Source organism: Sebastes umbrosus, chromosome 19 (genome assembly GCF_015220745.1).
Source record: "Sebastes umbrosus isolate fSebUmb1 chromosome 19, fSebUmb1.pri, whole genome shotgun sequence".
NCBI classification, from domain to species: domain Eukaryota; kingdom Metazoa; phylum Chordata; class Actinopteri; order Perciformes; family Sebastidae; genus Sebastes; species Sebastes umbrosus.
In genome coordinates, this window is record NC_051287.1 from 18,951,061 (window position 1) to 18,974,874 (window position 23,814).

General features: G+C 37.8%; 1 protein-coding gene and 1 long non-coding RNA gene across 7 annotated transcripts in view; one reads left to right on the forward strand and one right to left on the reverse strand.

The window, feature by feature from the left end:
* The first annotated feature begins 320 nt into the window (after nucleotides 1-320).
* Nucleotides 321-22,012, forward strand: LOC119478107. Of its 4 annotated transcripts, none has more exons than XR_005204383.1 (4): nucleotides 321-714; nucleotides 2,733-2,895; nucleotides 11,528-11,662; nucleotides 20,496-20,581. It is a non-coding gene; the product is annotated as an uncharacterized LOC119478107 (long non-coding RNA). The 4 variants fall into 4 exon arrangements; XR_005204385.1 differs by lacking the exon at nucleotides 20,496-20,581 and adding an exon at nucleotides 16,452-17,316; XR_005204384.1 differs by lacking the exon at nucleotides 20,496-20,581 and adding an exon at nucleotides 12,747-12,954.
* The window catches only part of LOC119478103 (rab GTPase-activating protein 1), an 83,100-nt gene continuing 67,817 nt past the window's right edge, over nucleotides 8,532-23,814 (reverse strand). For all 3 annotated transcript variants that reach the window (XM_037752536.1, XM_037752535.1, XM_037752534.1), the window contains 6 exons: nucleotides 22,481-22,591; nucleotides 22,019-22,123; nucleotides 20,446-20,529; nucleotides 14,776-14,847; nucleotides 11,418-11,615; nucleotides 8,532-11,143 (listed from right to left, as the gene is read on the reverse strand). In XM_037752536.1, coding sequence (XP_037608464.1) covers nucleotides 11,021-11,143; nucleotides 11,418-11,615; nucleotides 14,776-14,847; nucleotides 20,446-20,529; nucleotides 22,019-22,123; nucleotides 22,481-22,591 — 693 coding nt within the window. In that variant the 3' untranslated portion in view covers nucleotides 8,532-11,020. The remainder of the gene's footprint in view (nucleotides 11,144-11,417; nucleotides 11,616-14,775; nucleotides 14,848-20,445; nucleotides 20,530-22,018; nucleotides 22,124-22,480; nucleotides 22,592-23,814) is intronic.

Consider the following 23,814-nt stretch of genomic DNA (forward strand, 5'->3'; position numbering starts at 1 on the left):
AATATTATGACTTTATTCTCGAAATCTCTGATGTTTTTCCCCTCAGTGTGGCCCCAATACTCCGTAGTACATTGCACTTTGGCCCTCACTGCATTAGACTTATATACTATATACCTAGACTATAAACTGTTACCTTCATCACAATGCTCAAATGTTTTGCGGCTCCAGACAGATTTTTTATTTATTTATTGTCTAAAATGGCTCTTTTGATACTAAAGGTTGCTGACCCCTGCTCTAGTGTAATAAATGATGTTGGACTGCTGACTTCATCAGGATGATCCGTTTTTGTTCTCACTAATCAGACTGATATGACGTCATCACCAGGGCCTGTTTACAGATAAAACAAAGATAAACAATATTAATACAAGTCTACAGCTACATGGTTTGAGCACGCGCACACTGTTTTTCTATGTTACGTATATTCACACAGTGACGTCACATGACAATTTAACAACGTGACCTGTACGCAGAACACACCTGTGTGCTATTACCTGTAATCAGCAGCTAGCTGCTCTACCAGGTAACTAAAGCTGTATGATAATGTTTGCGTGAATTTTGGCGAATATGTGCTCGTGGTAAAGTGAATAAACGGACGGACAGCAGCAGAGAAGTGTTAGTGATAACGTTAGTTTACATGTTGGTACTTGCTGTTAGCTGCTGTGGCTCGAGACTGCTCTCTGGAGAGCGAGCTACAAACTTTAGAGAGCCAGAGAGGTGAGTGGTTATGATGTTAAATGTGGTGTTTATGATATTAAAACAGGTTTTTCGATGAGGGTAAATGTTTAATATGAGAATGATGCAGTACCGTGAAGTTATTAGCTTTGTTTTAGATAGGTAGGTATTGTTTATTAATGTCTTTATTCGTGCAGAAGTAAGGCTGCACGTGCATGGGGGGTTCTGGGGTTAAATAGCTACCTTAGCTAATTTGCACCAGTGGTTCCAATTTAATCAGACAGAACAGATGTAAATATTACATAACTAGACCATAGTGTAACCACAAAAAAAACATTAAAGTAACAAGTGAAACATCAGACTATTATTAAATATTATTAAAGAAATGTGTGCAAATCCAACAACACATTCAGAGATGCTGGACAGTGAAGTTATTCGTATTATTGGTTATTAATTTCTTTATTTGTGCAGAAGTAAAGCTAAACGTGCATGGGTTTAAGGGTTAAATAACCAATTTGCACCAGTAGTCCCAATTTAATTAAATAGACAGATGTAAACATTACATAAGTACACTATAGTTTAACCACAAAAAAAACATAAAAGTAACAACAGTAACCAGTGAAACATCAGACTTTTATTAAAAATGATGAAAGAAATGTGTGCAAATCCAACAACACATTCAATGATGCTGGACAGTGAAGTTATTTTGCTTGTTTTCCGGAAGGTATTGTTTATTAATTTCTTTATCTGTGCAGAAGTAAAGCTAAACGTGCATGGGTTCTGGGGTTAGTTTCTTCATTTGTGCAAAAGTAGGCTGTACGTGCATGGGATTTGGGGTTAAATGGCTAGCTAATTTGCACTGGTATTTCCAATTTAAACAGACAGAACAAATGTAAATATAACATAACTAGACTATAGTGTAACCACAAAAAAAAAAACATACAAGTAACACCAGTAACAAGTGAAACATAAGATTGTTATTAAATATTATTAAAGAAATGTGTGTAAATCAAACAACACATTCAGTGATGCTGGACAGTGAAGTTATTCGCTTTTTTCGCAGTAGGTAGGCATTGTTTATTAATGTCTTTATTTGTGCTGAAGTAAAGCTAAACGTGCATGGGTTTAAGGGTTAATTAACCAATTTGCACCAGTAGTCCCAATTTTTAAACAGACAGAACAGATGTAAACAATAAACATTACATCATTTTTGTTTTGTTGTTTTGGTCAGAACCACTGAATGACTTTAGTTTGTTTACATGAAAACTCCACATGGCCCCTTTAAGAACCCAAATTGCAATGAATGGAAGAACCAGTGTGGTCCCAATTAATCATGAAATTAATTTTGGGGAGATCAATCTTGCTCCTCCACACTCTGTGCAGTTTGACACGGTTGCCAACCAGCCCTACCTTCTTGTCTTTACCACAACAAATTTAAATCCACACTAATTATTGTTTTACCAGGCGAGCTGTACAGTTTGAAGTCTTTTTGACTGTACAAACTCTGGCTTCTGTAACACTTATTTGAACCCAGATTATTAATCAGCTCTGCTTGCATTGTCTGCTCCCATCTGCATTTGACATGTTTGTGACCTCAAACCTGTAAACACTGTTAGCTGGAGAATAACAGCACTGATTCAAATCAAGATTAGTGGAAGTAAATTGATATTAAACCAGGGCAGTCAGGTGGAATAATGGGAACGTGAAACTGTTAACATTACGTCTATTATCAGTGCTAAAATATGTGTTCTGTCCACGATTAAAGCATGAGGGACAAACAACAAAGATATGATAAAGAGTTTCTGGGTTAAGTGTAAGTGTAAAAAGACCTACGAATGTTTTAGAGAGGAGCATTTTGTTATTTTTCTCAACACTTCACAACTAACTTGAGAAGCTTGACTATATGGTAATTGGATGTCAAGGATTAAGAAAATAGTGTTTCTTTCCCTGAGAATACCCTCAGGCTTAATTGTCCATTAAGAGGGAAATGATAGCAATGTAATTGGACACAGCAGAGAAGTGTGAATCTTTTACTCAGCCAAAATATCTTTTCTGAACAGGTGGAGGCTCCGCTTTGTTCACACTCTTCTCCTGAACAAATGAGATAACCGCGACGAGACTAACACGATTCAGCGCTCAGGATTTCACCTTCAAGGGCCGCTTCAAGCATCCAAATATTCACCCACAGTCCTCCAGAAGTGAGTACAGAAGGGAACAGGGAAGGTAAGTGTGTCCGTGTGAAAACATACTCTGTTCTGTGTATGTACATGAAACAGTGGTGGAACTTTTATTTACCAGAAAAGTGTCGGCACCTGAACCACAATGTTAACAAGGAAAAGTCTGATATATCTGTAAATAATAGTACTAAATAAATATATCTAGTAAGCACTGATTTGGTGATTTGTAGGTTGTTTATAGGTTGTTTAGGTTACATGAAAACGTTGTTTCAACATTTCACTGAATATATTTCAAATATAGTTGGGACCTGCTTCTCATTTAAATATAGTCGTGGGTAATATCAAATACAGCTGAAGCACTTAGTCGGTTAATCGATTAGTTGTTCAACATAAAATTAATATTTAACAATCTAGGTAATCAATTAATCATTGATGTTTAAGTGATTTTTTTTTTTTTTTTTTTTTTTTTTTTTTAAGCATAAATGGCAAAAATGTTATACTTTCAGCTGCTCAAATGTGAATATTTCCTGATTTTCTTAATCTTCTATGAAAGTAAACTCAGTTATTGGGTTTTTGGGTATTGGTCAGACAAAAAAAAATTACATTTGAAGATCAACTTGGGCTCTCGGTACTAGGGCTGTGGCAGTGAAGGAATTTCCCCTGCAGTGATAATGATTGGCTCAACAGCGATATGCGGTATTATTGCAATTTCTTTTTTGCAAATTACTTTATTTATCCTGATTTTAGTGCTGTATAAATAAGCTTTATTGTTAGGCTATTATTAGGTATATTGTTGCTTTTTAAATGACAAAGATGACAGTTTTAAAACTAATTAAATACTTGATTATTGTTAAATGCAAAACACAGCAGTGTTTCATTCAGCTGCGCTTTGGTTGCGTCTGGCTGCTATGATACGGAATATCAAAATGTCGGCAAAGTGGAAAACTTGCTCTTGATGAAGGGAAGACTGAAGCATGTAGGGAGAGAGGACGGACCCGCCAATCTATGTGTATTAATATCTCCTGTAGTTGTTCAGCACTTGTAGCCTACATGTAGGATGTGACGGTTAGTCATTGGGGAGTTTTACCTAGATTTTTCAACTCTCGGTGACCAGAAAAAAATACCATACATAGATGCTCAGCGCCTTGTCACTCTGCTGCCGTTTGTAGCAAAGTGTAAAAATGTGGCGCTCCCATTGCAAAGAATTAAAAAAAACTAAAACGCGAACATAGTGGTTGTGGCGGTTGCTTGTCATCCCCTGTGGTTGGCTTGTCAATATTGCGGTTATTGCAACAACCGTACTCGGAAATTGAGACCAAACGATTTTTTGAGGAATTGAGAAAATAATTAGTAGATTAATCAATAATGAAAAATTAGAATTAGTTGCAGTCCTGGTATAGAAAGTAAAACCACTGGTAGTGAAGAATGGTCACATTGTAGCGCCTCGGTGACCACATGGCTACAGTGCTCGCCACATAACTGCAGCATCCCTGGTTTGATTCCAGCCAGTGACATTCGTTGCACGTCATGGCCCTCTCTCCCCTTTTTTCTTGTCTGCTTCCTCACTTTCGACTGTGAGTCCCTATGTATGTGTGTGTGTGTGTGTGTGTGTGTGTGTGTGTGTGTGTGTGTGTGTGTGTGTGTGTGTGCCCCACTGGCAAGGTTAACACCGTTAGCTCTGTCAACACTGTTGCCGTTGTTTGCACTGTTAGCTGCGAGCCACCGGAGAAAGAATGATGTTGAAAGAATTTGACTGACACAGAATTGGCTACATCTGAGACTGGTGATCGATGCATCTCTGCTGACCTATTGTTGTCATGATTCCTCGCTCCCGTTGATTTTTTTTTTCCTGTTCTGTCCCAGTCATGTGACAAATAGTGAAATTGTTATTGAACCAGTATGGAAAGTAGGGATACTTTCCATACTGGTTCAATTACTATCCTTAACCACAACTCAGCAAGGAAACTGTTTGGGAAACACAAAGAGGGAATTTTTGGAAGATGATTTGTTGAACTCTCATATTTGGCTTAAGAAGTAATTTTTACGAAAAACGACTGGATTTTGTCCACCATCTCTTTCATTAGAATTGCATTAGGAAGGGATCTCTTTGGTATGGAAAGTAGGGACAAAAACGTTTTTATATACATATGGGCAATATTATTTTAAGACGTAACTGAACATTTGTAAACTTATCCTTTTTAAAACGTACCTTAAAAGTGTACCAACTTTGTTACTTTTCACAGCTGATGTTAAACTTGTCAAAGTTGCTGGTAACTGAAGCAGTGTGAGATCAGTGCGTTTGCGTCTGCAGCCAGAGGATTAGGTGACAGAGAGTTCAGAAGGTTGTTGGGAGGATCTAGGGTCCAAATAGCTCCACACTGCCCATCTAACACGCACTCACATACTACACACACCGAGTTTCATCCCCGACTCGCAAATCATCGACGACTGAGCCGAGCAGCAACCGAAGACGCCCGTCCCGTCAGCATTCCACCTTTGCATTTTACTCTGTTGCTGTGTCGCCGGTTGTATTTATAGCTCTGTAACGCAGGACAGAAAAGAGGAGGGGAGGACGTGTCAAGCTGATTACATAATGCTGACGCTTGTTACCTCCAGCCGCTGCAGGTACCGGGTCTCCAGCTCGTCGTTTCCTGCTGCTTTGCAATCTGCAGACTCAGTAGCAGACGCAGAGCCAAGATCCCAACGGCCGTCATAACTAAAGGTGATGATTTTATGAGCCCGCACTAAGTTACCCTCCAAATGATATATGTAGGACCTCCAGCACAATCAGTGCACACTGTACATTTTACACACTGAGGCCACGGCAGGAAATAGCTCATCCCTGACACAGATAACAATGCATCCATATGTTATGAGGGATGTTCTCGGAGGGGGATGATGAGAGATAGAGCCGCCGCCAACAGTAAGTAAAAGCTACGAGGAGATTTCCATCCAGCTCGAGGGAAACTGCTCATTCAAGTAGCTGACAGACAGAGGCGGTTTTCACAAGACATAATTAGCTAGAAGAAAACGGGTTTATTTCCATGTTCAAAACTCTCTCAGATGTCCAGAGAAGTGTTCCCAATAGGTGAGTTAGAGAAGTCTCATTATAATAACAGCAGGGGCCTCTATTTATCTCTTTCTCCTTTTCAGCGGCAATACGAAATGTTAGTGAGGGAACGGAGAGGAAACGACACGTTTGGCTTTTTAGATTTAGAACAGACAGATAAAGATGCAAAACACCAATAAATAAATAACCTTTTAAGACTTCCGGTGACATCTTGAGATGGGTGAAGAGCCTCTAAAGCAATAGTCAGTGCTCTTGTTAAAAGTGAAGGAGGGAAGGTGTTGATGTGGGAAAGCAGGGTCAGAATAGTACAGACATTGGTTTTAATTTCAAACAGCTACTTGAGGTGAAAATCGTCCCATTTTTGACAGAGGCATATTAATTCAGCTGGATGCAGAACGATTATATTGCACCAAAAAATAGAAAATTTGTGTATATTTAGTCAACTTTAATCCTGCTCTACTGTACGCACTCAACTTGAAGAAAGATCTTGCTTTTAATTCGTATCTCACAGCACTCAGCAATATTCCATATTCAAACGATGGATTTCTCTGGTCTGATTTACTGTTTTGTACTTTCAGCTGAGAGCAGGTCGATATAAACCAAAGAGAATGACGCAGTTTAAATGTCACAGCACCAGGTGGTTTATTCAGTTTAGGTCACAATCGCACTATTTCCAAATGAAAGCCTCGCATCCACTTACGTCCTCTCTCCCATGTTACCTCTCTATGTGTCCTCAAAGAGCACTTCCATATGCTCTTTAAGTATAATCTGGCACCTGGCCTGTTGTGTGTATTTTTTTTTTTCCGATAATTAACATATCCCACTGACAAAAAACTTATAGCTTATGCATTTATAAGTTCATGAAGAGAAAAGATGAATGGAGACACGACACCGACACTTTTCATGCCAACACACATGAAGCAGATATCCCATAGTCTTTTCCTCGGACAATCAAATTCTCATGGCCATTTTCATTTTGTTCTAAAGGCTGAACCAGCGCTCTGCTGCCACACTAGAGACTGGAATTACCAGACTCTGAACGTGGGATTTCCCGATCCTGCAAGCACTTGCTTCACTGGAAGGAAGTCCCGCAGCATGCTCTCTTTCTGCACCAGCGGAACAGCTGGATCTGCACTGCTCTGTGACCCGAATGGCCACAGCCGTGTTCCAAGGCCTCGTACAGTCTGTCAAAATGACGGACAGCCTTCAGATTGTTCCGTCATTGTTCAAAAAATTCCGTCAATGACGGAAAATATTCGGTTAACGCGACTGTGTCCATTCCATTCTCGTGATAACTCAGCCTTGAGCAAATTTCTTTTTTTTCAATATACTATACTAGGACATTTATTGACTTACAATAGTATTACTTTTTTTTTGACATACTATACAATGACTTTTTTGACATACTATAGTGTGACTTTTTTTCGACACTCTATAGTATGACTTTTTTGAAATACTAAACTGACTTTTTCTTCCAACATACTATACTATGAATTTTTTGCGACGGACTATGACTTTTTTTTTTCAAAATACTGTACTAGGACATTTTTGACATACAATACAATGACTTTTTTTTTTACATACTACACTATGACTTTTTTTCGACACTGACTGTTTTTCAACATACTATACTATGATGTGTCTTTCGACATAAAATAATGACGTTTTTTTCGGCATACTAAAGTAGGACTTTTTTTCGACATACTATCCTATGTTTTATAGAACATACTATACTATGACTTTTTTTCACATACTACACTATGACTTTTTTCGACATCTATACTATGTTTTTTTCAACATACTATACTATGACTTTTTTTACATACTACACTGACTTTTTTTCAACATACTATACTATGACTTTTTTTACATAATATACTTTGACGTTTTTTTCGACATACTATATTATGACTTTTTTTGTGGCTATACTATGTTTTATTCAACATACTAAACTATGACTTTTTTTCACATACTACACTATGACTTTTTTTCACATACTACACTATGACTTTTTTTGACATACTACACTATGACTTTTTTTCACATACTACACTATGACTTTTTTTGACATACTACACTATGACTTTTTTACGACATACTATACTAGGACTTTTTTTCGACACTCTATAGTGTGACTTTTTTATTGACATAATATGCTATGACCTTTTTTTCAACATACTTTACTATGACTTCCAGCTTCACCCTTCCATCTCAATTTAATTTTCATCCATCATCTACTTTAACAACTGTCTGTTGAGCTGACCTGAGGGTTTGATTTGTCTTCCTTTGAAAATGCAAAAGAAAGACATAGGCAGACATATTTTTGTGTTGATATCTTTATATTGAAATTCATGAAGTATACACAATGCATCCTACACTATTACAATTTCCACACGTTGATAATGTTTTTTGTTGTTGGATGATAAAGCTACGTTTTGGCATTTAATTAACCAAACAGCAGTCTGACTTGAGAAGCTTGGAGCAAAATAAACATGAAACCATAAAACATCGTTGTGGATTAAACTGTAGCACGGCAGCAGGTTGGTAGGTACAAGTAGGCAACATTAGTTATAGTAACAGAGTAGAAAATCATAAACAAAAACTCAATATTATTTTTTTTAATGTTTGTTATATACAACCCAGTGCCTTTAGAGGAACGGCCCTTTGTTTCTTTCAACTTCATCAGGACCTTTCCTCTGACATCACCAGTAGATTTCAGCCAATCAGATTCCACTTTCAAGTTTGATGCAATATACAGTAACTGCTCATTTTAGGCTGGCTAAAGAAATAGAGCTTTCTCTGAATTTGTTTTCTTCTTCAGTCTAATCTGATCAGTAAAGTATGAAGAGAAATTGGTTGTTGACCCCCCTTTCTAGTCAGTTAAATATGAAAACACACACAAGCACTTTTGAACCCCCCCATCCCCTCTGGACTGATTTAGAGTGCATGTCAGTTTGACCCCTGCTTTGACCTCTGTTGACATCCCTCTGAAGTCCTGCTGCTGATAGTCTAACTCCTGTGATACTGATAGACACTTAAGGTGCAGAGTTTCACTTCTGGTAGTTGACAAGTGTCTTTGTTTATGTGACTTTTTTTAACACTCGGTGGCCACTTCAATATTTCAACCCTCTCAGTACTGGGCCACTTCTGCTTTTAGTTCCTGGACACATTGAATTATTTGAGGCATGAATTCATCAAAGTGTTAAAAGTATTTCACAGGGATTTTGCTCCACGCTGGTTCGATAAAGTCGATCAATTCCTGCAGATTGCTGGAAGCTGTGAGACGCTTGTGTTGTGGTTATCTTGTTCCACCTCATCCCGAAGGTGCTCCTACTGAGCCGAGTGCAGGCAGCCGGAGTAAACACAAGTTTCTGTCATGTTACTGAATCTATCTTGCGGTGATGAGCGCTTTCACGCGGCAAGGAAGAGATGCACCTGACGCTAAGAAAAAAACACCTTTTTAATGCCAATTCTGCCCTTTTATTGTTTTTGCTATAAAATAACCAAACGTCTTGACCTTGTCTGCATGTTTCTCACATAGATGACCTTTAATAAGCAGGTGTCCCTAATGAAGTGGCCACTGAGTGTTGTTCTGTACCCATTTGTATATAAGATGAACAGTGTACTTCAGTGTTTGTGTGTAAATGAGACTCAAAAGGTCTGACTCAAGTGTTAAAAATAAACACAAGGCCTGCCAGCCTGCTCAGCAAAGTATCAAACATGACCTTACCAGTCAAGGTCAGAGGTCAAAGATCATAGAGCAGCTGGCGCCAGAGTAGGGACGGGGGTTTAAAAGGTGTGTTCAAGTGCAGCAGGGATTACAACGTTGTGTGTGTGTGTGCTTTCCATTTTGACTTTACACTTCTCCTAAGCGATGATTATAGTTTGTAACGAGCATTGCACCACTCTGGGGTTTTAACAGTGTTCTAACATTTATACACTTTACTGTATAATACATGCAGAGAGGTTTGCATGGTTTGGAGCTTTTTTTAGTTTCTTTGTGCTGGGACATCCAAACCAAACAAACCTCAACCATGTTTTAAGTTTGAAATTTGACGTCAGGAAAGTTTTTATATATTCATATCCGTTAGCATCATCTTTATCGACCTTCATATCAAGGCTTTGTCAGCAAACTTTTCTTTAGCATCATTCATATACACATTTGAACATTAAAGGAAACTAGACAACAAGGGAAAACATTTTTTCCCCCCTTACATGCATGCACACACTCATAACCTTAGTGCTTTTTTCTTTCCCTTGGACTTCCACACGCCGTCTCTCTCTTTTATACACACACTTCAACATTATTTCAGTCAATTATTTAAGCATTCAAACACATTTTTTCAGTCTCACACATATGAACACACACACACCTCACAGTCAACACAAAACAAAAAAACATGCGTGCTTACACACACACACACACATATGCTCATTACATAAGCACATTCATGAACATACATAGAAAAAGAAAGATGTTGTTCAACGTAAATTAGAAAAAGCTCAGTTTTGAAAAGGCGTCTCTATTAGCTCTCGTACCTAAAACAAAGATTTTACAGGGACTGGTTGCTTTGTGCCAGTAGTTTAGAGGGGAGCACGCAGGACAGTAAGGAAGGACGGAGTGTTTTTCTTCTCTATCCCGTCGGGACAGTAACAGTTCAGATGTCCTACCTTCCTTCTGCGGTTCTTTAATATCAGCAGTACAAAGACAGAAATAAATGAAGCATTTCTTTTTTACACTTTCTGTGACCGGTGGAAGCACATTGTGTCTCTGGAGAAAGTGGTAGCGTTGCACTTCATCGCATGTTTTTCAACCCCTTCTCATCAGCACATTTGGCTGTAGTCATTCGGGGTGGAGGAGAAGAAGAATAAATGGATGGGGGTGATTAGATCAGGAGCAGTGGGAACAAAAAGGACATTCTTGATAAGACGAACAAGTAACACAGTATGTAGTAATGGTCATCCTGGGATTTAACGGTCAATGTTCAAGTTAAAGTTATGGCCCGGTGGGTTAAGTTAGGCGTCCAGAGGTTTCAGCGTGGTGAGTTGCACTGAGCTCCAGACATGGTCTGGGTAAAACTGGATGATGGGGGTTATCAGGTTAGGTGGTCTCCTTGCCCTGGGTCCCAGTGACTGTCTTGATGGAGCTGAGCGTTCGGTTGAACCAGGTCTTCTTGGCGGCCTGCACTTCGTTTAGGGCCAGACCCAGGTGGTGCTCCAGGTCCTGATTAAAGAGGAACAAAGAACTATCAGTATGACTATCACAGAACAGGGGTCGAAACAAGTAGTGTTGAGTGTGTCACTGCAACAAAGGCCAGTATAGCAGACTCTGTGTGACTTAAGGTCTGTCTGTTGAATGGCTTCAACATTAGCTAATTGGTCGTGATGGGAGCAGAACTAGTATGACTCAAGTTATATTACAACTTAATAAATATTTATGAAAGATTTGATTCATGTGTCAATCGTGTTTGATTTGGGCCAAAACTGTGTGTTAGTACCTGGATTTTGCACTCAGCCTCAACCAGCTGCAGTTTGGTCTGGGCTAGTTCCAGCTCCATCTCTCTCAGCTGGTTCTTCAAATCCTCCTTCTCCTCATCTGTCTCCTCAGACCCCCCAACAGATGCTTTGGTCACGACCCGCACACGACCTTCTTTGTTGAAAAGACTACTGCACTTCTCACAGCCTTCCACTTTGGACTAAAGAAGGATAAAAGAGAGAGCGATAAATTAAGAGGAAAAACAAGGTAATAAATGACATCTTTACACTGGTCACTTGAATACATAGCACACCTTTAAACTTGAGTTGAGTAAATACAGACAGAAAAAAAGTAGACTGATGTCGGGGGTAAATGAAAAATGTTAAAGAAAAATTCTAAATTAAGAAAATATAGGCCAGCAAGTGATGAATGTTTTATAGCATACTGTACTGTGACAGAAAGTGATGGTATAATACAGTATGTGGAAAAAAAACAAGTCATAGTATAGTTTGTTGAAAAACAGTTTAATGAAAAAAGGTCATATTATACTGTGTCGAAAAAAGTAAAAAAAATTGTCATAGTATGTCATAAAAATGTCACAAAAATAATGTACAAAATGTTATAGTATGCAGTAACAAACGTCATAAAAAAGTAAGACATTCTCGCCTATGACTTTTTGTGATATACTTTTCTATGATTTTTTTACCGTATATTATGAGGTGTTTTTTATTATACTATACTATGATTTTGACAATATGATGATAATGACAATATATAATCAACATTTTTATGGCATAGTATTCTATTTGTGTGTCTAAACTAAATGCAATTATCTGCAGCCCCGCAATTCTGTGAGGGGCCCCGTTTATCTTTTTGCAGTTGAGATATTTTTATAATTTGAGGAGAGAGACAGTGCTCTGCTTAGTTACTGAAGCATGGCAGCTCATTAGTGTAGTTGCTATACAAGCCAACCATTCTCTCCATCTTCAGTCGGGGCTGCGCTCGACCCTGCCCTTTTGTCAAAGAGCTCTATTTGGGTTCCCTTGTATGTGATGAGCTATTATTGGGCACCGAGCATTTGTGCAAGCAGCAACAGAAAATCACTGCGAACAGAGCCACACTGACAGTGCTAGTAGAGGACAACACCCCATTAAGGTATTTTTACTTGTCATTTTCTAGTGTTAACTCATTTAAGTACCTATCACTGTGGGAGTGGGACATTATTTTTGCCAGATGATGAGTTTTGTTGAGATATTCCCTCAAAATTAATATTTCATAACACTATTACATTTCATTTGCATTAAACTGTCAACTGGCATTACAGCTGAATAGTAATTATACATGTTTGTAGGCTCATCACTGCAGAAGTGGATGAGATCATTAATGAAGCGCCCGAGCTGAAATTGTTTCCGTTGTCACTTTAAAGAGTTTTAGTGAATAAGTATGTCAGTATATTATTTAAGCATTTCTAATTAACACTGTTGTAACTTACAATTATATATTATTCACTGCGCATCACTGTTCCCCTACTTGAGTTATAAATGCGATTGCTAACAGAATAAAAAATGACAAACAAGATGATAGACTTTCCTCTACACACAGAGAGAGATGCCACGCTACATCCTTTACAGGACTTGTCCTTGGTGCAATAAACCTTTTGTCTGTCCTTTTGTGAGTCCTTGGGCAGCCCTGACGGAGCTCTCTGCCAAAATGGCATTTCTCCCTGCTACAGTCTAAACAAACAGTTCGCCAGCCAAGTGTGCGAGTGCTGGAAGTGAGATGCTTGGCCGTGGCTCCTTGGCCTAACTCCTCATTCTTCCCCGAAAGCTTTGATTACACTACCAGGCAGGACAATGAGATGGCAACATAGTTACCAACAAAACCTACAAACTCAGGAAGTAAGAGATCAAAACTGTTCTGTGCATTTAAGGCTCTGACGTTCTACATGGAGGGAGCAGCTGAATTTAATATTGTTATAGAGTGTAGCGAGTCAACCATGCATCAACTCTACAATGATTGTAGAGAACTTGTGAGGCATGAAATACAAATTTAGAAGTTATGTACGGTAAATAAAGCTCTGTAAAATATATTTGTTTTTTTCTGACATACTATACTACAGCATTTTTAATTACATTTTTATGAAACACTATAATGCGACTCTTTTTATGGCATACTATATTATGACATTTTTATGACTTTTATGGCATAATACACGATCATTTTTAATGGAGGACCACAAGAGTCACGTAAATAGTAATAAAGCATTTGATTGATTAATAACTAATTGTAGAAATAAAAATAAGCATTAATTTGTTTTCAAATGGATTGATTAATCTATGAATAAATTTACTAAATTACAAAGTAATTAATTATTTGACATTTTAATGGGCAATTAAAAGAAGAATTATAAAAATAATTTACAAATGAAATATTAATCCATCAATAAATAGTTCAAATTAAAAGGGGATTTACAAAAACATTATAAAAGAATCAATAGTCATTTAATGGATTAATATTTCATTTGTATATTCTTTTTATGTTTCTTTTTAATTGCCCATTAAAATGTCAAAATAATAACTTAATTTAATTGTAATTTAGTCCATTTATTCATAGATTAATAAATCAATTTGTTAACAATATTATTTATTTTATTATTTTTCATTAGCTATTAATCAAATGCTTTATTACTATTAACATGACTCTTGTGGTCCTCCATATTTTATATACTATAGGATAACTTTTATACTATGACTAGGGATGTTAATAATTAACCAATTAACGCTATCACTTAAACGGTTAAAAGAAATATTAATAATTCATTAAAAAGCTGAGCAAAACTCAGAGGAGTGGCTTGTCACTAAAAGAAGAAAAGCTGGTCCACCTTAACAGCCCGCCTCAAGAGAGTCTGAGCCGGCGTTGCAAGATACAGGAAGTTGGCTCCGGTTGCTTGAGCTGAGGAGCTGTAGCATTTATTCACCGACAAATGAACTGTACACTCACTGCTACAGCTACGTTCACAGCTATAATGCCACACTCACCGCCGCTACACACGTGCGGTTTGTCGGATACTCGCTATCGTTACGTCGGGCGACAGAGTATCGTTACGTCGGGCAGACACACAGCTGACAACCTGCTAAACTAAACTAAATGATGCGGTGGTGGCATCCCTAAATATGACTTTTTATGACTTTTTTGTGACATACTATACTTAGACATTAAGTCCACACTTTAACTGTAAAAGACATATACACTCATACATTTGTCGCCAACAGCACAGCTCTGTAATTATGCTCCACTCATAGTCCAGGCTGTTTATCTACACCATGTGTTTGAGAGCACACAGCAGTGTTTTGAGGCCTGTGTTTGTGTGTAAAACTCACCCGAATTTTCTCCAGTTCTCCTCGGTTGGCTGTCTGTTGTTTCTCCAGTCGTTCACTCAGCTGAGAGCAGATCTATATGAATTAGAGACGGAGGCAGTTGTTCAGAAAGGGTGTTCAGTTACTGTGTTTTCAGACTTCCATTAACGTGATCGACAATTCACCCAAAGTCCATTGAATTTCTACCTAGCCATTCAGCGTGACAGCTATTGTATCTAGAGCTGCACTGTGTTGGTTAGCTAAAGATAAATGACTTGAAAACATAATACAGATTGCAGCAGTTTGTAGTGTTTTCAAAAATAACAAAGTATCAATACTGAATATTCTCCCCAAACACATCAGAGACTGCACCAACCGGTCCACTAAATCACTAATCAAAACTCATCTTTTTAGAACTGCTTTTAATGAGTGATTAATGTTGTGTTTTATATATAATGCTGTTTTATTTATAATCATTTTAACTGTGAACTGTCTTTGAGTTTTATGAAAAGCGCTGTATAAATAAAATGTATTATTATTATTTATATTTGAAACAGTTTCAATGCTCATTTTCTGCAGTATCGATATATACGGGAGTTTAGAACATTTGATCAAATAAGGTTGTAGGATGAAATAAATTTGGAAAATAAAAAATTCTATTACATGAATATATCAGTCAATCTATGTAATTAACGCCTTTAACTGGGGGAATAAAAAACTCAATCACCCACCATTTCCTTCCACCCCAAAAGCTTCTAGTATTTTTTGTTACAGTGCAGCTAAGACGTAAAACACAATATGTAACCTCATAACAAATTGAAACCAAATTGAAACAGCGAAGTGTATTGTTCCACTGAGATAAAACAGCTATTTTGATTTCTGCCTCTCCTCTGACCATAGCACTGTGCACAACCTTGACTCTCCCTTGTTTCTGTTTATTTGTAAATCAGTCTTTGTGGCGGAGACTTCATCCTCTTACTCTTAAGTCCATTAGTGGTGTCTTAAGGTCCTGCTTTTCCAGCAGGGCTCACCGAATGCACACACGAGTATGCATGTGTGTCCTTAAATACACCCAATCTCTTTTTCTCCTCTTTCTATACCTATAACCCACAGCTACAAACACGCTGACAGACGCACAAACACACACACACCCACACACACACGCTTGTGCTCTAGCTTGCCGACAAACAGAGAGATCGATGTGACATGAGTCATCCTAACGGGAACATCGGGTTATCCCACCTCTCTGTAGACAGACGATCTATCTCTCTATCTGCTCCTGCTCCCTGCATATCGCTCAGATTCCCCGTGGCATACACCGAATCTCTCTTCATCCTTCTCCTGTAGAGATCAATCTATACATCCATCTGTGTATCTTTAGCTAAGCAGATATCCATCTCTCTCTCCTCCTACATGTCTTATCTTTTTTCTCCTGTCATCCTCTCCTTCATTTACTCTCAACTGCAATTACTGAACACATCTTTCTACCTTCCCTTCATCACTACTGATCACTTATATCCCTCCTGATCTTGCAGCTACCCCCTATGCTCCTTTACTCTAACTAGTGCTACTCCATGGCAGGCTGTACATCTTTTTACTTTGTGAAGCTTTAACTTGAGCTGCCAGCCTTCAATCAGTTTTCTCCCCCACATGGAAATAGGCATTTTCCTTTCTTCATATTTTTTTTCTATAATTTGTAGAAGGGCTGAGAGGGACATGGTGAGGAGGATAGTGTGTTCTGCAGGGATTTTAAAGTCCACGTAAGATGGGGTACATGTCAGCCTACGGTCAGGTGTCTTTATCGCTGTACCATCTACAAGCAAGCTGTCAAGGAATATTTTGCTGATTTAAATTCAGGATGAACAGGGTTACTGTTTTTCTTGATACTATTTTTTTTTACACTTTTATGTCAAATAATAGATGTTGTGCTTGTTTATACTGTATATAGTTCAGGCTATGGGACCCATGGGCCATTTTTTTTCATGTTTTCTCTGTCTTATTTATTTGAAATGTTTCCACTCAGTATTTTTTCTGGTCCGTGTACTCTCCGTCCAAAGCTGCTTTCAACTTGTTTGATAATAGGATAAAGAATATACAATGCATTATTTATTTTTGTCATTTTTTTTTTATGTGAATTAAAGAAACGGAATCCACTTGCTTTTTCCATCTATCTATCCATCTATCTATCCATCTAGGCCTATAGCATAGCCAGTGATGTTTTTGTAGAGCTGCAGTAGGGTCAGATGGCCTATAGATATAACATTAAAAGCAAAAAACAGGTCGTTTTCTGGTTTTAGTTTCATTTCTATTCCAAATTCCGATTTGAAAACGGGAAAAGCAAGTGGATTTCCCCTTTTTTTTAATTCACACAAAAAACAAAAAACAAAAAAATAATGCATTGTTTATATGTTTATCCTATTATCAAACAAGTTGAAAACAGCTTTGGATGGAGGGTACACGGACCTTGCTGTAGTTTTACTGCCTGCGTCAATTTTGGTTTTCTTTGTCAATAATGCATGTATAGTGTAAGCAGTAAGCACATGTTATTTTAATAGCTTTATCCCACTTATATTATACTTATTATTCTGGGGTATCGTTCCTATGCAGACGGTAGTTTAGTTTATTTATTGACTACACTGAGGGAGTTTTATATTTTAATAATTTATTTATTTATTGTGTTGAGTTGAATGTGCTACTTAATTTTGTACTGTAATTACCTTGTGCCTTTTCTACCTTTTTTCTTTTCTTAAAGCTGACTCGGTGTAAACTGCTCAGAATTCCAATGTACTTAGGTGCAAATGGCAAATAAAACTCTTGAATCTTGAAATCTTGAATCTTATAACATTTTGTATAAAGCTTAGAACTAGAAGCGAATTAAGATGCAATGCTCAATCAAAATATGCTCCGAATAATGTTAGTGTCCAGTATCAAAAAATATTTTGAAACTGTAAGAAATAAAATAAATAGAATGCTAACAAGGCCTCAGAGACACAAAGCACTGGCACATGTCGCTGTCCCTGGCAAGCACCCGGGAGGCCTGAGTGTATCTACACCAGCTCCGCTCCTACAACGGGGGATTACAATACGCCACTCGACACTGTTTTTAGCTTCACCATTAACAGACGTTTTCTCTGTCCTCGTGAGCTGGAGGGGCAATTAGCGCACAAAGCTTTTTTGGCTCTAATCCCAACAAAAAAAGAAGCTTGGCATTCACAGCCACTGAAATAGCAAAATGCTATTTGAAGAATAATTTGAGTTATCTGGGTTGGAAAACAATGCAGGCTATTTTGGGGAATTCCTCAACTTGTCAATCCCAGAGGATTGAATGCTGCTGTCCTCCCTCTGCTCTCTCCTCCACAGACTTCTGTTCATTTTATCACTCTCTCCATCCATCACCCCCTTTTTTTCGCTGTCACAAAAATAACTATTTTTTTGACGAAGCTCCATTTTCACATTTAGCTCTGCTCAGCTGCATGCTTGCAATGTGAAGGCTGCTTTTCACCTATAATACACACACAGACACACAACCATCAAGTACCTGATAGCTCTTCATCAGTTTTCAGATCTGCTGTCGATATTTTTAGACTCAGGTGGGGTTAAGGTCTGTTTCTAAATTAGTCCTGTTTCTATTTCTGCGTACCTCCACAGGGAGCGATAAGAGCCGTATTGTTGCATAATGTCTCTGCGCTGATAGTAATAGTACTTGATCTGGGTAGGTTTATATTTAAGCATTAAGTGACAGGATGAGATCTGAAAGGATGAAAATCACTGTAAGAGGAATTTGGAGAGACAGGAACTCAGAATATGCTCACAGGCTCAGTCATCAAAGGCTCCGGGTTCAGCTTAGGGACGTTTCGTAAAATTAGATGTTTCCGCTTCACAAACGAGATGAGTGAATGAAAACAGATCGCTCTTATATTATTTTTAAATATTTATGGCTAGTCTTGCCACGGTAATGGCTCGATCGGAGCTCGGATCTGAAAGGACGAGCCAAATAAGGAAAGATAAGTGGAGGAGAGGCGCTCAAAGGCTCATCAAACCTCCAGAGTTCAGGATGCGAGTCACGTGAAATGCATCGAAAGAAACATTAAAATAAACTAAAACTATCAGCCACAGTTATGCAAATATATACCAGATGTTCAGTGAAAAAATATTAAACTACCGTATATTCATTATTTCATGTATGTTTTCTTTGAGATATAAATCAAATAATAAGTAACTTCAAGCTATTACTTGCAGAGATCACCAACTGTTGGCAGCTTTTGCTGGAGTTCACACATTTTTTCTTGTTAAACATTGTGAGATGTTCATTTTGGGTTAGTGAGTCTTCAATCGAGCAACAATTAAATGTCACTAAATTTTTACATTTTTAATACATGTCTAGCCAAATTCATACGTGGACCTTCAGAATTACTGGCTGTTTGTATCTGATCATCAATCACAAGCTACTAGTGCTGTCTTACTCTGTTCTATATGCACTTGCATGTCCTGTGCATCTTCCAGATCAATGAGCAGCTTTCTGCTCATCTGCTTTACATTTTAAAGCTTTTCATAAAATTAAATCTACACAACAAATTTGAATAAATTCTCGTACATAAATGATTGGTGTCCGGTCGCCTTCTTGCTGCTGGAAAACAACAGCAGCTGTTGAGAAGTCAGCGGTCAAGCTTTTAACCAGAGCTTAGAGGTGACTTGTCAACACCTGTTTTGTGTCTTTACACTGGCTCCCAGTAGGTTTGAGGATTGATTTAAAGATTATATTGATTACCTTTAAGGCTCTTGATGGCCTGGCTCCTTGCTATATTTCAGACATTTGAGCGCCATATGGACCGGTGTGTAAAACTAAAACTTGTTACCTGAGGGAACCAGGTCTGTGGAGGGACCGGCCTGAAGACGTACAGAAAGGCTGGCTGACGTGTTGTCATTTATTTTATTGATTCTTTATTTGATCTATTCTTTTATTCTTCAGCTATTTATCTATCTATCTAATTTTATCAGATTTTAGTTTTACTTTATTTGGGTCTATTTTAATACATTTGATTTACCTGTATGGCTTGATTTTTATTGCATTGTTCTTTGAGAAGCACTCTTATATTATAAGGATTATTATTATTATTATTAGAAAGTTTTTGATGCTCTAACAACAATTGCTTATGGCATTTTGATGGTATTGTAACACTGGAGAACATACTGTAGTTTTTTTTTAGGATACAATAGATGTAACAAGGATGGGCCAGGATGTGTGATACATCGGAGGAACAGCTCCATGTGATTATGTTACTGTGTATCTCTTGCTCCCTCATATTTAAATGTATTTACTTTTCATCATCTTCCCTCTCTTACATTTCTTACTTTTACATTTAATGTATATACCACATGTAAGCTTATGAGGATATACATTAATAAACTTATATACCGGCACATTGGTATAGTTAAATATTTGTATTTATGTATTGGATGGTGTATTGATCACCACGTTGAAGAGCCTTGGGGATTTGTCTATACCTGGGCTGGAGGGAGGTCAAATGGATTGTAGAAGGGGTTATGATGTTGGATCTAAACTGAAAATCATCAATAATGTAATCCAAAAACGTTTCAAGGAAACTGGGCTGGGTATGTCACAGTTCACGGTTTCACTTCTCTATTTCTGTACTCAAATCTAAAGCACAAGTTTCAGATATATACGGTACATACCTGCTTATATTCTCCAATAATGGAGCCATTCTTCTTTATCTCCGATTCAGACTTGTCAAGCTCTCGTCGGCACATCTCCTTCAGCTGTGGAAACAAACAAACATAGACTGTTAAAGGCTGTTGGAGGGCAGAGACCGAGGACAGGAGCAGAGTCAGAGGCCCCAGAGACCGTGAGACTGCCATGACATGTGATGAAGACAGAGAAAGGTATTGGCAGACCTGAAGCTCGGGGCAAAGTCACACCCTCAACGCAACCTCTACGCAAGCACATAAATCACTCACTGCTACACCTACACATTCAAGAAGACAGGACACATTTGGAGGACAGCATTGAACACACATGGGAGCAGAGGGCAGCAGGTCTGTCCTTCACCTCAGAGGCATTCTTCATCCAACTCAAGAAAATCAACATCAAAGCTGGACTGACATCGTTTTGACATTGGAGGTTTGACACAGATGATAGAGGAAGCCCTGAAAATGTTTTTTCCACCTTTTTGTATTACATGGACACAGGCCAAACAATAACCATACAGACAAGGAGAATATGGCACGGACAGATTCAATGACAAAGTGGTTAGAAGACACACTCAAAGAACAATGTAAGAAACTAAAAGATATGCTGCCATGCCAGGAGTCCGCAAGTTTTTATTCCCACCAAAAAATACAAAAAAAACATTTTTGGTTGTTTTTTTTTGTGCCCCCCAAAGAGGTTCAGCCAGCACCAAAGGAAAATCCTTTATAATAAAATAATATATTTTTTTAACCAGTTTTGTTAATTAGGTAACTAATAATTTGTTAGTTCTTGTTTTATTATAATACTATGCATTTCCTTTCTTTATGATCATGATTATTTTAACAAATTTCAGTCATTTACTTACTTACACTTATTATTATTATTATTATTATTAATAATAAAACTCATATTCTGTTTGTTTGTTTGGCTGTTTCCCCTTGCTTTTATCTTATTTTATGAATTTCTTTTTTCTTTCTTTCTTTTTCCTTTATTGTTTTTCTTTTTCCTTTATTGTTTTTCTTTCTCCTCACATAAAAATATTACTTTTTGGATTTATGAGTTATTTTGTATCTTGGAGAACAAAGCATATGTATGGTTTTGCTGAGTCAATAAATAAAAAGTTATTAAAAAGAAAAAAAGAAAAAAGTTTTGTTTATTGTGGTTTCATTTACTCAAGCATAATATACATTTGTGTTTATAAAATGGTCAATAACAGGAAAATGCATAGATTTCTGTCAAATAATGTAACGCAGACTCATGCTTACTGTTGTGCATAGTCGCCCCCCCAAAGGCCCATTCTGAGCCAGGAAAAACCTGCAGACTCTTGGCTCTCTCTCATAAGATGGACTGCTCAGTCACCGCCTGTCACATTAATATTGCATACTTCCTGCTAGTCTCCCTCTTTTTCACAATAATTCTGATTATTTGAGAATTTGTGTTGCAGTAGTGCTGACGCTTTCCTCCCATCTGTAACCCTGTGTGCCGCGTGAGATTAAAAGAAAAAACATATATTCAGCTAATGTCTAAAATATAGACATCAGGCTGAAAAGTGGCTCTAACCTGTGCGGATTCTTCCTCCAGTCGTCTCTTCTCGTCCTCAGAGTCCACCAGTTTCTGTTTGGTCAGCAGCAACTCTTTATTCAGGGCGTCTGCCTTCTCCTCAGCCTGACACACAAACACACACAGGACAGAATGACCCAGTGTTGATGAGGTCGTTGAAAGTTACACTTGCCCTACTTTCTTCTTAGCTTTCTCTCTACCGTCTCTCTTTTCAAAGTCAAACGATGCCTTACACACAAACACACACACACTCTAATGACATTTTGAATTGGTGTAAAAAGGTTTTGCAACATGTATGTGTTTTGGTTCTCATGCTGTTTCACTTCTTGCACAATTATTGCCACATACACTGCATACTTGCTTCTGTTAAGTGTGCTTACAGAAGTGACAACTCACATTTTCATGAACATGTGTACACAAACACGCGTAATGAGACAAATATAATCTTTCTCTTTGGCTTACGTTGTCGAGGTCTTTGCGTAGGGCTATCTTGCTGCTGACTAGTTCGTGTGCCAGGTCGTCGTTCTCCTGCTCCAAACGCATGTTAGCCTCTTGCAAGCGACGGTTCTCCCTCTGGACGGAGGGTACAGAGCAAGAAGGAGGAAAAAGAGGAAGAGAGATGAAGACAAAGGCAAAATTATGAAATAAGAAAAAGAGGGAAGAAAACAGAAGAGTGTATGAAACGGAAAGAAGTGAGGGAACATGGAAGAGGAAGGAAGATAGCAGAGCAGGGACAATGAGTTAAGCATGAAGAGAATGTGAAAGCAGCTCTTCCTGGCTCAGTACAACAATATATAGAATGAGAGTGTGAGTGTAAAAATTAACTGTGGTCAGGTGAGAGCGCAGGAGATGTCTGTAATGTTTAACAGGGTAACAGGGTTTGTCTATCATTAACAGCAACAGACGGCTATATTAAAAAAACAGACATTGTTTAAAATATTTTCCCAGACATGCATGGACTTATGGAAGCATAAGAGTTAAGGGGATAAAGTATATATGTTACAAAATCTTGAAGCATTCCTACTTCCAAAAAGAGATTTGAAAAATAGTGCTGAATTTTTCTTACTTAGGTTAACGTAACAAACTGTCATCCTAACTGTCTTGCATAGGGACTTACAAGCAAGTCTGTTACTGCAAATAATGCACACATTCTCTTTTCTGCTCACTTTCATTCTGGGAAAATGAGTCAAATGTTTTTCATAATAAAAGAAATAAGTCATTTCTAATGCTCCGATGTTCTCTCTAAAAATAGGATAACATAAGGATTTAAATACAGAATTGTGATAATCTGAAATACGCTTAAGCGTCTTAAAATGATGAAACTGATAATTTGACTGAACCAAACTGACTTTATCAAGTTGTGGCTTAATGGGTGAGTGTGTGAAAATCCTCATAAACAGTAATAATACAAACATCTCAAGGTACCTTGTTTGACATTTTTAAAAAATGGTATCGGTATACGGTTTGTTGGAAGCATTTTTAAAGAGCAAACCGGGCAGATGTTCTGTCGCTGTTATTGATGATCTGGTACTGTACACAACCAAGACGCTACCCTTGAGATGACTTATGGCATGTACAATTAATGGCTTTTTTGGTGCCATGTGATTTTTCTTTCTCCAACAAGGACTGTCAAGGTCCACAGTAAAAAAAAAGATTTATTTTGTTCGGTGGAAAATCTGTCAGTATATGGTGGTTGTTTTTAAGACTATGTAGTGGTAACGTGTAGTATTAACACAATCCATTTACTACATCAAAGAGTTCAAAGAGTCATGAGATCAAATGTAATACTTTGGATA